Here is a 15,984-nt window from a genome sequence, read left to right on the forward strand (position 1 = left end):
CATCAGTTTAGGTAAAGATCACCTCCCGATTCAAATTCTTTGAGAATCACTCTGCTCTTTGGTTTCGATAATGTATTGCATTTCAAATTCAGACAGAAATTTCTTACTGCTACCACTCCCACTTGTCTCTTTCAGTTAAAGAAAAAAATTCACATTCAAAAATTGTCTGTATCACCTAAAGAAAAAAAATATACAACAGAGTAACAGACATCAATGTGACATAGTACGACATCTTCCCAGTCTAAAATTAAACTTACTACCATAGGTTTAAGTTCGTAATTACTATAAACTCGGATAGGCCTTACTGAAGACACCTGACAAAAATAGTTGAGAATCTGTCCCCTAGCTACTACGGTCCATGGCTGGACATGTGTTTTTTTTTCTGATTGTCAAATTAATTTTACACATTAAAAAGGCAGAATATGTAATAAGAATCTGCAGTACATATTGAATGCCACAGTTCAGTACTTTGGGTTTTCAAACTTGTCATCACATTTTCAACTCTAAGCATTCAGCTTTTGGATCTGAACCTTCCAATCCTTTTGTTTTGACTCTTTTGCTTTCATCACACAAAATTTTTCTCCTCTTTTTATTCTTTACTGGTTATAAAAAAATGCACAAACATTTTGAATACTGTAGAGCTAACAAAAACAATGGATTACGTTTTATCTGTAACCAGAAACTCAATCTAAATCAAGGCAGAAGTCCTTTTGCCTGGAATTTCCTTACAATCTCCGCCTCATCTTCTAAAGGCTGCTGAAAATTTACTGTATATTATTGAGGCCAGTACATTTAAAACAATTTTTCTCATGATTTATGTGCTATATTTTGCCTTAGCTCTGCTAGAGGGAATAGCTGATTTTTCTGGGCACCAGGCCCAGATTATGTTTAATTTCGTCTACGGATCATACAGTTTCCCAGATACTATACCAGAGATGAACATTTTATAAGTTAATAAAACAATAAATAAAATAAAGCATGTTCTCATGTCTCCAACTAATAACTGGAACCTTAAAAGCCTTGCTCTGTTTTATAGAAGCTTTTCTATATTGCAGTTAGTGACTAAAAATATATCAAATTATTCTCAAATGATAAAAAGTAAGGTAAATAATTTATAGGAAACAGTTCAGATTTAACCTTTGATTTCTTAAACAAATAGCTAAAATAAGTTCCACTATCAAAGGCATTACGTATTAGTTGTATTAATGAGGATTCAGTTTGGATTCCACTATTACAGTTCATATAATCACATTGTATTTTTAGAATAAAAAGAAGAACTTACTGTGTATTCTGATTTCCAATTGTTTCCAATTGTCCATTTGTGAAAAAAAACAGAATGGTGAGGGAAAAGAAAAAAAAAGAAATGTCAATAAAACAATGATGCAAGATTCTTGCAGTAAACATACAATAATCAACAAAGAAACTTCTGTCAGATAATCTACTGAATTTTATTTGACTAATGTCTATGGAACAATAGAAGGTACAAGTCCGCACAGAATCTAAGCATCTGATGTTTTCTTTGCAAGAAAGAAATCACGTAAGATAGAAGATTCCAGTTTTTAACCAGCCATAGTCTATAATCTTTGTATCTGTCACTCAATATGTACCTTAGAACTTCTGAAGATAAAAAAAGTACATGTTATTAATCATTCCTTACCTGTGATTGTATAAGGATAATAATTCCATGCCTTCTCTGTAACATAAAATATTTTGGGAACAACTGCTCTAGCCCAGCTGGGTAGTTTGCTGAAAATAAAAAGAAAACAAGATTAGAATATGTTGTAACTGTAGAAAAGAAGATACTTCCAAACATGCTTATAATCTGTGTTTCACAGGGCACAGTAATACCTAGACTTCACAATATTTCCATAAAATATGCATTCTTCCTCAGATTTCTCCACGAGTGTACATGATGCCACAGCAGTTTGTTCTCTCAGAACAAGCAATATGGTGCCAGTGACCCCTGATCAGATCTAACTTCAGGTACCAATGCAGGTTTCAAGAATTTGCCTCCAGCCTTTGGTCACGGAGGACCCAGCAGGTTAGACCTTGTGAGGAGTGTCCGTGTCACAGTACCCTTAGCCACAGGGAGGCACTCTTTAATCAGAGTGACTAATGGTGCCGGTCCATTTCCATCTTGACTCCATTATTTGTTCTTACAGACCGTTTCTTCTTCCTCCACAGTCTTTGCTGGCACACAAACCCTTATGTTCAACTCACCTCGTGTACACTTTTTCCCCATGCTGCCAACACCAACTCTCAACTATGAAGCTTTTATGTTAAAATTAGCAAATCACTCAGAACACCTCTGTGACGCTGGCAGGTGGTATCAGTCCCATTTTGCTGATGGGGAATGCAAACCACAAGAGCAAAGAGAATTAATGGAACTGATGTCATAACTCAGAGCACAGTCTGTCAAGAGATCTTATCAATGCCGTGGTACTACAGCAGGGGAATAAGAAATGAAAGACATGGAGATGGATGCAGCAAATAAAAAGATCATTAAAGGGTAATTAAATAATACTCTGGAAAATCAGGAGCATTTTATTTACTATGCATCTCAGGTGTCTCATTTCCAGAATTCTAGTCACTTAGGGTACCCAGTAAGTGATGAACAAACATGCACTTTAAAGAGAAGGCAAGTTCAAGCAAATACACCATCCGAGCCTTTCCTAATGACATCAATTACGATCACTTAACCTGTCAGTAACAAAGATCCAGCACTAGCCACTCAAAAAAGGCAGACCATTGGAGACTGCAAATCTCATTTTACTTCAGGGACTCAATTAAAATTGTGTTAGTCTGGCGACGTGTTGAGAGATCACCCAGGCTAAGACCGAACCTTTACTGAACTAAAGCAGATGCTTTCAAACCTCAATTTTCCAACTGTAAATGTTTCAAACAGCTATGCTCAGATAACCGTTTGTGCTGAAAGTAAAATAACTTTCCATGTTAGCAAACTTCTGGGGAAAATAGAGAGTTTGGATCATTAAGGTTTGTTTAACCATGATCTAGCTACACATAAATATTGTATTTGTCCAGAGGCGATATGCAGACGTTAGCACGTTATCTAAAGATTCAAAGTCAAGTGCATTGACTTTTGCTCTTTGATGACATTGCTCAAAACCACATTTTCTTTCTTCTCTACAGTCTTTTCAGCAGCATTTTAAATACTGCATAATAGACTTCATTGTACCAGGTCGTTTGGTTATTTTGTCAGTCTTTTGTCAGTATCTTTTTAGGACCATCGTTCTGCTGACTCCCTTACCCCTGCTAAACTTCACTCTAATTCCTAAATAATAAAATCAGACTTTCAAATTCCTGAAAACAACGCTCCAGCAGGAATGGAAAGGCAGTAAACAATTCTGAATCTAACTAAGGCTGACACTAGACAACTGTACTAGTAAGGTCTTTGTTAATATACAGCTACTCATTTTGTGCTTTTATATTTTAAGTTTTTTATTTTGGTGGCACAGGTATCCATGGATCACATTCTCATTGTTTATTTCTTTCTTCCCCAGATGAAGTTCAGTCTCTCAGCATGTAGAAAGTGCTTCTTACAGGCATTCCAGCCTAACCCAGTGTAAGAATTAAAATATTAGCAGACAAGAAAAGATAAATGAAAATAATGCATACATCTTTCCAAGAACCAATCACTGAAATATAAAAGTGCAGATTTCCTCAGGGAAATAAAAAAAAACACTAGGAACATTATAGCTACAGAAGCTTTTGGCTGTGAAATTGTGATGCTTTTAGCTCTGAAACTGCAGCTTGCTGCTTGTCTTGAACAACAGTGGAGGCATAAATACCACAAATATTGCTAGACCTATGTAGGCACTGAAGATAGCATCTCATTTGTTCATGAGCATGTTGCAAAGCACAGAGGACAACGCCTATGATTGTGTGAAGCTGCCCAAACCCCTATGGTGCCGGTCTCTTTGGAGGGATACTCCTTCACAACTTAGGGCAGACTGGTGCGAGAAGGTATCCCGTGCTGAATGGCTGCAAAAACAAATCAGACCACCTGAAAAATATGGAGGCAAAATTTTGAAGACCAATTGCTTGCACATCATTTAAGATGTGCAGCAGTGTTAGAACGGGATATTTGGGCCAAGATCAGCTGTGCAAGCAGAAACGGATGCCTGTTCCTGCCAATTCAAAGCCAAAACCATCAAGCCAATATACAATTTCTGCATCTTTTCATCCCTGAATTTAACCATGACAAGAAAAGTAATTTAATTTACACTAGTGACTGGAAAAGAAAAGTAGAGAATAAAGGAAATCAAAGATTATTAACACCGGAAAGAAAGATGGAGGGAAAACTGTATGCTCTAATACCTAGTATCTCTGCTTCTTATCTCATTGGGGCTGGGGTAGATTTGGCAAAGCATTGCAGAACTGCCGGTTCTCCAGTTCTGCATTCCCTGAGTCCTCCTTGCCTTATTGACCTTGATACTGTTCTGGGGTTCTTTTACGAAAGCATCATGCAGTGTTCAATATCTCTTGTGGGAAAGGCTGTTATCCAGTCCAATGGAGTAGCAGGAAAGCTACGACAACTCATATTTTCCATTGGACTTGTTTCCCAGAAAGTACTTTTGGTTGGACTTCTGTGGCACAAGGGCAATTTGTAGCAGGAAGGGCAGGTAACACCTTATCTCTGAATGCATTGTGTTAGCCTTATAAAAACTAAGATTTTTTTTTTTTTTTTTTAGTTAGGTATCCCCAAAATGGCTATTTAAATAGTGTAGTTTCCATGCTGTAAGCATGACGGATACCACTGCAGAAGCAGCAGTGTGGCTATTTGTAGCCATACACGTAGTTCTCATCTACAGAGGCATTACAGCAATGGTAATACAGTGAAATAAGTACTTGACCAAAGCTCCTGTACAGCGGTACAGGAAGCGGTTTAACTCGAATACCATAAACTCACACTTAACAAAGGCTCTTGTAAGGTAGTCCCTTACGAGGGAACTGAGTTTGGAGTCAAGCAATGAGGTGTTACAAGGTCTTATCTGTAAATCATCATCAACTGGATCAATTCTAATCCTTCCAAAGTCAAGGGCCATGCTACCAGTCTGAAAACAATTAAAGCATCCCTCTTAACACAGAGGAAACCCACTGGATTTCCTCATTAAAAAAAAAAAAAAATGAAACCACAACCGTTATAAATTCAGACTTAAGTTTCTGCTAAACCACAGTGTCATAGAAGCATATAGAGGTTTCTATTTCACTAATACAGACCTAAGTAAATGGAAAAATCAAGACTTTCCAAAACAAGTTTTAATTTTAAACTCTGTTGCAGTTATCTGACTGGGGGGGGAAACTGAGCTTTATGCAGCCTGTTTATATGTAGTTGCATATAAGTTATTACTTTTGATTGTTCATTTAATAACATTTTAACAATCATAAATAGACTATGCTTAGATCTCATAAGAGTGTGCAGTAAGGAGAAAACACAGACTGTCCTTGAAAGATATGCATAATGACGACATGTAATTGCGTTTGCTATCTTAGGACACAGACAGTCTCAAAGAGAGTGTGTGAGGGACAGAGTTGCCTATCTCCACAATCAGCTACAGGACTCCACATACTCTCCACACACAGCTACAGTCCACAGAACAGGACTGGTACAGGAGGAATAGGTGCCTGTCATTAAACCTGACTTCAAACATCCATAGTAGATGAATTTCCCAAATTTGTGGGAAATTTGAAGGCATGTGAATCTTCTTTCTCAATGTTCAGACCCATCTTTGGGTCTGGGATCCTCTGGTGCATTGCCTGCCCTGCCAGAAGCAGTACGCTTCCCAGGTATGTCTTATTCTGACTTACTCTGAAGTGGTGATTCTGAGCATAATCTTCAGTGCCTAATTCCTTACTTCTTCATAATAGGAAGGAAAGAAATATCCAGAAACATAAACAAAATTTCTGGGAGCTCTACGACAAGAACAAATTTATTGATTTTTACTGTCTTATACATAGCCTGTGAGAAAAAAAAGAACTACATTCACAGTAATATTGAATGCTGGCAAAATATATTATCAGAACGTATGTATGTAAGAGTGCAATGTTACTGGTGATGATTCAATTTAGCCTGAGTTAAGGTTAGATATGTCAGGACTGCAATGGAGGAATAACTTGCAATGTAGAAGAAAGAGCTATAGTGTTCCTGTGCCCACAATCAAAGGCTGCAGAGCATAAAAAGTGTAATAAAAATGAGGCAGGCCAAGGGGAATAAAAGAACATCAGAAAAGCAGCAATATTCAATTAGATCAGCAATAATAAAAGTGGCAGCAGATTGAGCAATATATTTCACAGGACGCAGACATATATATTTAAATAAATATAAATATAAAAAAATCTCAGTCCTTTGAGTGTAGAGACATTGATTCACAGCAGTATAATTTCACCATAGGAAGAGACACATATTTCACTTTAAGAAATGATGGAACTTTTGTGGTAACAAAAGCAATTTTTTTCCCCATCACGTCTTCCAGCCTGTCATTTTAGTACAGCAGTTCATAATTGTGCAAGACTAATGCTACTTCATAATGTCAATTCACTTTACTGTGGCAAATCTTTTATCACCAAAAATGGGGCACTGGTTTTGCAAAAACATTATGAAGTGAGAAACTGACTATATCAAGACCCAGAAGGTTAATTGCTACCCTAAGACATTACATTAATTATCAGCTAAAAAAGCTGTTTAAAGTTTCCTTAATTTTAATGCACCTCTTCTATGTTCAATCTACATGCAGTGGATGATGAGCTAGGAATTCTGTAAAAACAAAACAAAACAATTTTTTTCCTTTTGAAAGAAAGTAAGTCTTCTTTAAAAAGAAAAATCCTAATACTTTAGAGCGTTTCATGTTAATGCCTTCAAAGGCTCTTATAATGTGCTATAAACATTAAGGTATTACTTTTTGAATGCTTAAAACCATTCTGATTTTAGTGTCAAGATAAAAATAGAATCCCCAAATGATTAAGGGATGCAAGCCTGACTAACTGTTTAAGTCTTAAATGGGATGTAGGTATGGCAATGATTCAGGTTAAGTGAAATTTAATGGAATCAACATTAGTAGTGTTTACTTTAGAAATTATGGAGTATTATGCTCACTTAAAGTCAAGTAGCAAATATGTAATAAAGTCAGAGTGGAATCTGTGGGCCCATAAAACCCTTAAACCATTTTAGTTTTTTGTTTGTTTTGGGTTGGTAATTTTGGAAAACAGAATGACAAACAGTTAAGTGGAAGAAAACAGAAGTTCTGATTTTCAGTACATCTCAAACTTCGAGTTAGAATTCTTTCTCTTTGAAAAGGTACTCTAGAAGAAAGAATGACTGATCTCAGTTTCAAGCATGGGTCTACCCTCAATCTCCTAGGAAGCTGCACTTGTTCATGAGAACCTATTCTGCTTGAAAAAGAAAGGCTACGGCCTGAGACGGATATTCATCACAAATTTTTATTACTGCCCATGCTAAGAGAAGCAGTTCTGTGCACTTGCCTGTTGAGATAGACCCGTTTTTCTGTTAGCTGGCCATTGCCATGATTCGGATCTTCATAGGGCTCATTCTGCACCACTTCCACACCTTCACCTCGGTCACTCTGCTCATGGCTGTGCTTGCTTATCATGTACAACTGTCCAATTCTGTACTGCAAAGCAAAATCAAGAACAATGTGTTAGCTTTATCTAATACACGAGTATTCATAAATCAATGTCATACAATGATATATCAGTATGTGCAAATAACAGGTACTTCAAGGGATGAAAAGCAGTTTTTTGAAGCCTCATTCAGACTTATGAGCCAGGGTCCTCCCATTATCTAATCAAATCCAGGGTACCACTTGTAGAAAAAACAGGAAAAGTACTAAATACTAAGTACTTTTCCAAGTACTTAGAAAAAGAAGTTTTAGAAGAGTGATTTGGCAATATTATTAACATAAGTCTGAGCACATAAATGATCTGTTTTATATAGATTTTCAAGTTACTTAGGAAGCCAAAACCCAGGAGCTGCAATTACAGAGAAATAAATTGTTGCAACGTCAATTAACTTTTTTTTTTTTTTTCTTTTTCTTTCCAGTATGTCTGCATCTACACTTGGGCTTTTGTCTCCAGAGCAATGTAACAAAAAATACATCTCTAAATCTTCATTAGCAAAGTATTTAGATTAAATTTTACTTTCCCATACATTTTCTGTTTTCAGATTTTACTCTTATTGAAGTTCCTTCCACATTCTTGAACATACCATGGTTCTTACAACAAACTGTCTTTGGACCTAACCAGTTTTCTCCATTTGGATCCACCTCTCTCCCAAAGTAATTTATTTAGGCATATACATGCCAATCACTTCAATTACATCAATCACTTTAAAGACAAAGGATAGCCTGTGAATTTAGAGAATGGCTCAGCTACTACACAAAGTTGCCATGTACTAGCTCAGCATAGACAAACAAAAATGCAGTGACAGTCTGACCTCAGAAAATGGTGAGATTCTTATGATTATCACATATCAACAGCAATCCTACTATGTACTTTACACTAAAACCCCAAATCAAAAGAGATTAAAAAAAAAAGAGCTAAACAAAAAAAGCCAACCCACGAGACCTTATTAACAACTATCAACAAGGTGGCCTTGCTAAACAAATCAATAAGGAGTAGGTGCCTTCATGGCACTCAATGGACAGAACAGCATAGAGTTCCTGCTCCTTTCTGGCCAGGCACACACTACAACAGTGAAGCAAATGATTTATATCAACCAAGTGCCTTTCAGCTGATAATTCTGAGGCACTAAAAATGCCTCAAGTTTATAGAAAGTTCTTTAAGAATAAAAGGGTGCCCTAGGGTAGGAGTGATACTCCTTGGATCTCTAGGCTAATTCGGTAATTTCAGTGGATTTCTTTTTCATTGCTTTTCCTCAAAAACCTCCTCTCACTGAAGAACACAACCCACTCTTAAAACTTGTTAGAACTAGTAAAGATGAAAAAACAGCAAAGAAGAAAAATAAAAGATACCGTTGTCATAAAACTGGAGAGTGTCATACCAGTCAAGCCGATTACTTGTGAAATTGTGACCCTTGCAACGTTTGAAAATCAGTAAATCTCAGCATTCCTGCTGGCTATGCAACTTAGAGCTGCCCAGAAATTTCAGTTATGCATCTAATGTTTCTTCCTCTCCTTTCTCCTCATAATTAGAGAGAATTGATGACTTTTTGTTATTTGAATGATTGTTCTTTCTCTTTATAGCCTACATAACTCTGGAGAACCTAATCTAGATAAATCAGTGTATAGAAACATTCCTAAGACATCCACTAAAACAGCAGGTAGAATAATGCTATTTAAACAATTTGATGTCCTGCCTATAACTTCAGCTTCTTCATCAAACAAGATGTACCCATTCAATAGATGAGCACTAAAATATTTTTTCTTGCTAATCTAGTTATCTTCCTCAGTCTCTACTGAATTCCTTGCTTCTCTATCTCATCATATTTTAAACATTTTGTTCTAAGCTTCAAGGCTCTGAAGAGCTGTCACCCTCATCACACACTTGAACCGGTTTCATGAAAATCTGCCTTCTCCACTTCACTAATAATACATGAACGCACTGGTACGCAGCCAAGGCAAAGTTTGTAGACAGAGCAAATACATTTTATTTGACCAGCTAGTACTGCTGGAAAAGGGAGAACTTTCAGGCACTTGAAGCTGTTCTTCAGTTCCAAAATCAAAGCAACATACTTCAAAGCTGAATAAAAGCTGAGGAAAAAATGCCCTGCTTTAATTAGATATGTATCAATCAGACCACCTGAGAGTAAAGATACTGCCTGAGGAGTGATAAGGATGTTAGAAAAGAGGAGAGGTGATAAGGTGCTTATCTTCTAATGGAAAGAAAGAGGTAAGTAATTTATAGCTTGTGGAACATGAAAAGGTTAGCTAAGGAAAGGGGGAGAGCAATTAAAATTTGCCATGAAGCCAACATCACTACTGAGATCTCTATTGAGATTTTTTTTTCCCCTTCTACTTTTAGTCCCCATAGACATATGGACATCTCACAGGAAACTCTGGAAAGCACTTCACAATTGCATGCATCACTGCATGCTTCAATTTTCTACTTCCACGCAGTCCTTTGCAATTTTACTCTCAGTTTTAATGGTCAAATACAGATATCTCACATGGGGTTGTACGAAGGCATTCACTGGCTCCAGAGTCATGAATCAGATACCCACCTTTAACAACATGTTTTGCTAGGAGAGAGATTGTTGTTCTTTCATGGACCCATACTACCATAAACTGCAAGCAAAATATCAAATCACAACACCTGTAAATCACTCTGAGCACATGGTTAAGAATGGCTAAGCTACATACCTGCTGCACTGTTCAGAAGATAATCAGCAGTATCATGTAGAAATTACCTTACAGATGTTGCACAGTCAGTGCTTAGAGAAAAGTTCTACTTGATGAGACTCAGAATTGCGTGTATTCCACTTATCCCTCAGATCTCACAGACTGTATCAAAGGCAGCCCAGCTTGGCACTTGGGAGATGCTGAAGGGAACTGAAGGCACCGTAACTGGTGCTGGACAGCTCTTCGGCAGCAATCTTAGAGCTACTCGCCTCTCCCCAGGGGATAACTTCGGATTTGACACCAGTCAAGTGAAAATATCTTCCTTTCAGTGCTACTGAAATAACTGTGCAGTCCTGCCAGCAAGTAGTTGCATTCTGTGAAAGCAGCACACTTTTACATGCATTTTAAAGAAGGTAACTTAGCTCCTCTGTTTGCCATTTATTTGTTGTTATCTGGTTCATAGCATTTTAATATAATTCTAGAGAAAGATCAAGAAAGATTGGACCTAGTAATAATTCTAGTATTTTACCAAGCCAAAGAGTACAGAAGTATAATTTCATATAAAATCTTCTTTTAAAAAGTGTATGTTTGTATTTACATGAATAAAAACCAAAGCAAAGACATATATTTTAGAACTTGCTGAAATTTAAAGGCCTGAAAAAGCCTTCACAGCTTTTTCTAAGTTCCTATCAATGTTATAGGGAAATAAACACTAAGAAACATTTTATAGCAGTAATCGAGAGTCACCATCCCTGCCAGGATAAACTGATACACCACTATTATTTATGTTGCTCTTGTCACTATGTGAATTTCGATGTGCCTAGCTACAAAAGAGTCTTCCAGGACCACATACGGTGTCAGGGAAGTCAGTACAACTTCATGCAGTGGCACCTGATCTGTATTTGGCTTGGGAGAAAAGCTCTTCATCTGAGAGCTCTTCAGCTTAATGGAGGAAAATTTCTTCAATGTCAGCGGCAGAGCTTCAACAAACAAATGCACTGAATATGGAGTTGGAGTTTTCTAAGGATATTGCTATGTAGCTTTTGTACTATACTTTGTGTTTAACTCCCAACGAGGTAGACGTTGGCTCACCAGTGACTTCTCTTTTTCTTCAGCTGGCAGATGGTGTTTGCCTACTGGGAGTTTAATCACACAAGAAACAAGGCTTATGTCAACAACAGCATAATGATGGTCAATCGGACTTGTAAGTGAGAGCAGAATCACTTTTGTGGAGTTCTTGAGACAGAAGAAATAAGAGGTCCACTCTACACATCTTTCATTTGTAGAACTTCCATTGTCTTCAACAGAAGATGAATGAGAATCTCTGTACAAACGTGGCCATTTTTTCCTTTCTTTTTCCACACCACAGCCTTTAGTTTTGTCAGGCTGTCTTGTTAGCAGCCTAATGAGAAGAACAAATTAGGCTATAAATGAAACTTGCTCTCAGCGTTTATTATGATGTGTTTTAGCTCTATGACAAGTCTTGTGTGAAATCAAGTAAATTCTTCAAAGCTTGATCTAGTCTCCCTTAATGTATTTGACGAGAATACTTTCACCATTTCTAATTTAATGGGGCTCCTCCCCTGCAGGTTTGCCAAGGAAAACTGACTGACCATTACTCAGGTTTTGATCTAATGCTAATCTTTCAACAGAGCCTCTGATACAGCTGTTCAAATGTTATGTGGACGGCAGAAAGTATCATTCTCTCAAAGGATAAATTACTACAAAGCTACCCATAATCTGATTTTTTATACCATTCCTTTAAGTTCTTAACTGAACGCTCACAGAAAACGTAGCAGATGTAACACTGGCTTCATCTTAAATGGCAATTATTGTATTCAAAAGAATCGTTGAACTCTTTCATCTGCACTTTTCTATAACTGGACTAAAGCATCAGGGATGGTGCTGCCAATTCAATTTATGCGACTTATTGTTCCAAGCCAGGAGGAAGATCCCTCCCTGTAGTTAAAAACCAGAGCCCAGGAGATGCAGAGTGCCTTTTATACTTATTTAAGGCAATGATTGTTCAGAGCACTGTATTTTGACAATGGAAAGTATTTCTCAGTGATTCACGCTAAAACACACCAGTGGCTTCCTGGCCTGTCCTCTGAAAACTACAAAGGTAAAACAGAAAAAAGTGAGACCAGCAGAAACAGCTAAACTGAAAGAGACGTGTTCGTGCACACGTATGCTCCTTTCAGCGGCAGCTGTCAATGGTGGAATCAAGTCTCCATTGATAGCAACAGGCATTTTGTCATTGACCTTAATTCAGCAAAGATTTACATCTTGCAAGAAAATGTAATGAACCAATTTCATCCTCAGTTGTACCTGTCTGGGTACACTGAATCCAAGGGCATTGATTATGGTAAAAAAGTAGGAATTTCCTTAAGGAATTCTGATTTAGAGAATGCTGAAAACAATACTTAAACTCGCAGAAAACAATACTTAAATACTTAAAACTGACTGATATGCTTGGGATTTCCTTTCACGTCATAGTCTCTGGAAGACTGCGTGCTCCTCAGTGAATGCATTTCGAGACTTCATTTAAGGCTGATTTTTTTGCTAAAAAGAATAACAGAAATATTACTCAGTATAATCATTTCCACGTTTAGGATTTTTTAAAACAACTACTGTCTATTCCTCAAAGTACCACCATGAGATAAGCATGGTGATCCCCTGAGAAGTTCCTTGTCCAAACGTGCACAACCTGTCACTCCATGCCATCTCTTAACAACAACTTTCTTAACAGAGATAATTTCTGGAATAATTTGCTTGAAAATGTATTTGCTTGAGTACATATCTTTGTTTAGGAGGATACTCTGAAGTTTCCTTTTGTGTGCTTTGGTTTGGTTTTGGAAAGTCTTGTTTTTAGGTCTCAGTGAAGACCTAAGCCCCACGCTGCCAGATTTTCTGTCTCAGACAATGAAAGAATATACGAAGAGTTTACAGTTAGATATTGGAAATGGGCAAGAGAAACATTATCCTCATTTTATAAGAGAAACAGATACAGAGATTAAATTAATACTTCAGCATTAAATAAAAAAAATGCGATAGAAGAGGGAATTTTGCCTCAATCGAGTGATCCCCAGCTCAGTGCTTTTACCACAAGACACACCTGTAAATTTTTTCAATTCTAAAAAGTAATTACTTAAGTAAAAGTGGTTTGTCTTATCTCACTCAGTGACTGTAAATCCTTCACATTATTGTTATTAGACATCATTCTGTCTGCCTTCTGAAACGGGAAATACCTAATGCATCCTCAGGTTAACGCAGAGCCCTCACATGTGGGCAATTATAACAGCGGCTGATCGAGCACCCAGATTGTGCCTTCCCATCCCCGCACTTGTGTAGATGATGATTCAGAGCTATTAAGAATAATTTAAGAAAATCTTTTCCATGACACAAGCTCCAGGTTCTGACAAGGTGATTTATCTTCCTTGTTATTAACATTCCTCGATTAGTTTTAACTAGCAGAGAGGAATGCACGATGTGTTACTATTTGATATTTCACGCACTGGCGGATCCGCATCAGCTCCTCCTGGGCCTACTTTTGGAATTACTTTCCCTTTCAAACTGCCAGCTTCCCTGCTAGACTCAGGCTTTCAGGGTGAAGAAGCGAACACCTTGCCTTATAGCATACATTAACCGCCACTCAAGGTTGTGCTGAAGGACATTGCTAGGGAAGGAAATCACTGCGGCTGGACACATTCCTGCCACTGCCATCACCGCTCTCTTTGCCCAGACAGCAACGAGCAGGAAGAAAACGGACTGTCACTGTCAACAGGAACTTTGAAGTCTCTCTCATGTAGTACAACTTACCAGTGTGAAAGTAGCAGCTTGTATTTCTAAACTAGTGGTTTTCCTGCTAGAAAAACTACATTGTAGGCTAGGGTCATGTGAAAAGAGTCCTGCTGGTTTTGACTCCTGGGAAACTCTGCGAGAAAAGCATGAATAGTAAACAGAGAGTGCAGAAGGGGGGTGTTTTGATAGCCCTGTGTAATGCCTTGCAGAGATACCCTGTCTGCTGCTGAATTGGTATTAAATCTCATTTAGCCTGCCTGAAAAGCTCTGTATGTTGCTCCGTGTGGAGTCTACACTAATATATTATTTGACCTCTTGTATCTAAGCTACGGTGTTTGGAGCAAACCAGGCACCTTTGTGCTGTGTTCACTTTGCCGTGTAGAAATACCCGAAGTGCCAAGAAGTTATTATGAGCTGTTGTTTTAAAGTGGCTGTCCCAAGTCACAAATACAAGAAGGTAGTTTCAGAAGCAACAGTAGCTTTCTAAAATATTATCTCCAAAAGCAAATCTATGTTACCTATGCAAGAGAGGAATCTTCTGAAAAACAGAAGAATTAACTTGTTACAGGAAGGAGTAAGAGCAAAAAGCTACCTGAGTGACTTGATCTAGTTACAGACTAAGTGAGCTGCCAGTTAAGCAAGGGCCATAGTCCCAAGTGTGCTGTGATTGAACCCATCAGAGGTGTGCTCTGCCTTGAAGAGCAGTTACAGCAGCATCTGAACCAAAAGCTGCAACGCAGAAAAAAACAGCAATGGGAAAAATGTGCATTTACGAAAAAGAAGCCATGTGAGACAAAGACAATGCTCATTAACTATCAGCAGGAGAAATCACATTTCAAAGGGTTATTTTGTGTATTTATGGGATTGATGCATTCCTCCTCAGGACAGAAACCTGCATAAAGTTTCCGACACCAATTGACAAATACAGAATGTATTTCTGGCAAAAGGCTGTCCCTATTACAGGATGTCCACTGCTTCACTGCAGTAGAAAGGAGGGAACTGACCTTGCTTGTCTAATAGCGTAAATTAAAGCTATGAGTGGAAAACACAGAAAGTGTTGTCAGGAAGGCCACAGCACTGGGCTGAACTAGGATACAATAAATGGTTTAAAGTAAAATTTTCACGTTAAAAATGCAGCCAGATGAGCAGGCTTTATAGAAAGCGTTAGCAGTAAGGCTGTAATAACCACTCTAAATGCCTAGGTCCTGAGATTTGAATGTAAATATGATGCAGTGTACAGTTTGAGAGCCTTGAACCAAAGTTATTTAGTGGTGTAAATGTTACTTACACTAGTAATATATAAAGAATCAGACTAGTTAAAGTTTAATGTTGAGCTTGAAATCTTTCTTTCAATTAATTCCTGCATGCATCAGTGATTCATGATGCAATACACATCTGCTGACTTGCATCAGCAGCGTTTTTTAGCATTGCCCACGTTCATGGGAACATGTTTTTGTAGCCTCACAAATAAACAACTGCAGCAGGAACAGTTGACTTTTGCACGCTATGAAGTGCAATTCTTACTGCTTTCATGTTTGCTTTGCCTTTCTCAAGGAAGAAATTACATTTTTAAATTACTTTATCTGTTAAAATTCCTATGCATGGAAGTTCAGCAGCAACTAACAAATAAGATGTTCAGTAAAATAGTACCCTTTCCCCAGTATTTTCAGCTAAAGACATGGTCTCCTCTAAATTTGAAGCATCCTGGCACATTAATGGCTTATATCCTAAATGAATGATACTGCAATTAATAGGACCAGGTTCACATCTGTGATTAATACATGTACAACTCTGCTCATTTCAATTTCCACTGAAATGAAAATTAAGTTGCAAATTTTCAGCTTACACG

The 15,984-nt window shown here is 37.6% G+C and overlaps 1 protein-coding gene across 3 annotated transcripts in view; it reads right to left on the minus strand.

Annotated features, from left to right (window-relative positions):
- PITPNC1 (phosphatidylinositol transfer protein cytoplasmic 1) overlaps positions 1-15,984 on the minus strand; it is an 88,519-nt gene that overhangs the window by 40,799 nt on the left and 31,736 nt on the right. For 2 of the 3 annotated variants that reach the window (XM_084492203.1, XM_084492202.1), the window contains exons 2-4: positions 7,501-7,649; positions 1,658-1,746; positions 1,283-1,290 (exon numbers count right to left, since the gene is read on the minus strand). In XM_084492203.1, coding sequence (XP_084348329.1) covers positions 1,283-1,290; positions 1,658-1,746; positions 7,501-7,649 — 246 coding nt within the window. The remainder of the gene's footprint in view (positions 1-1,282; positions 1,291-1,657; positions 1,747-7,500; positions 7,650-15,984) is intronic. The other variant, XM_084492201.1, reaches the window with a different exon arrangement.

The sequence above is a fragment of the Aythya ferina genome (assembly GCF_964211825.1).
Source record: "Aythya ferina genome assembly, chromosome: 18".
Classification (NCBI taxonomy): Eukaryota; Metazoa; Chordata; class Aves; order Anseriformes; family Anatidae; genus Aythya; species Aythya ferina.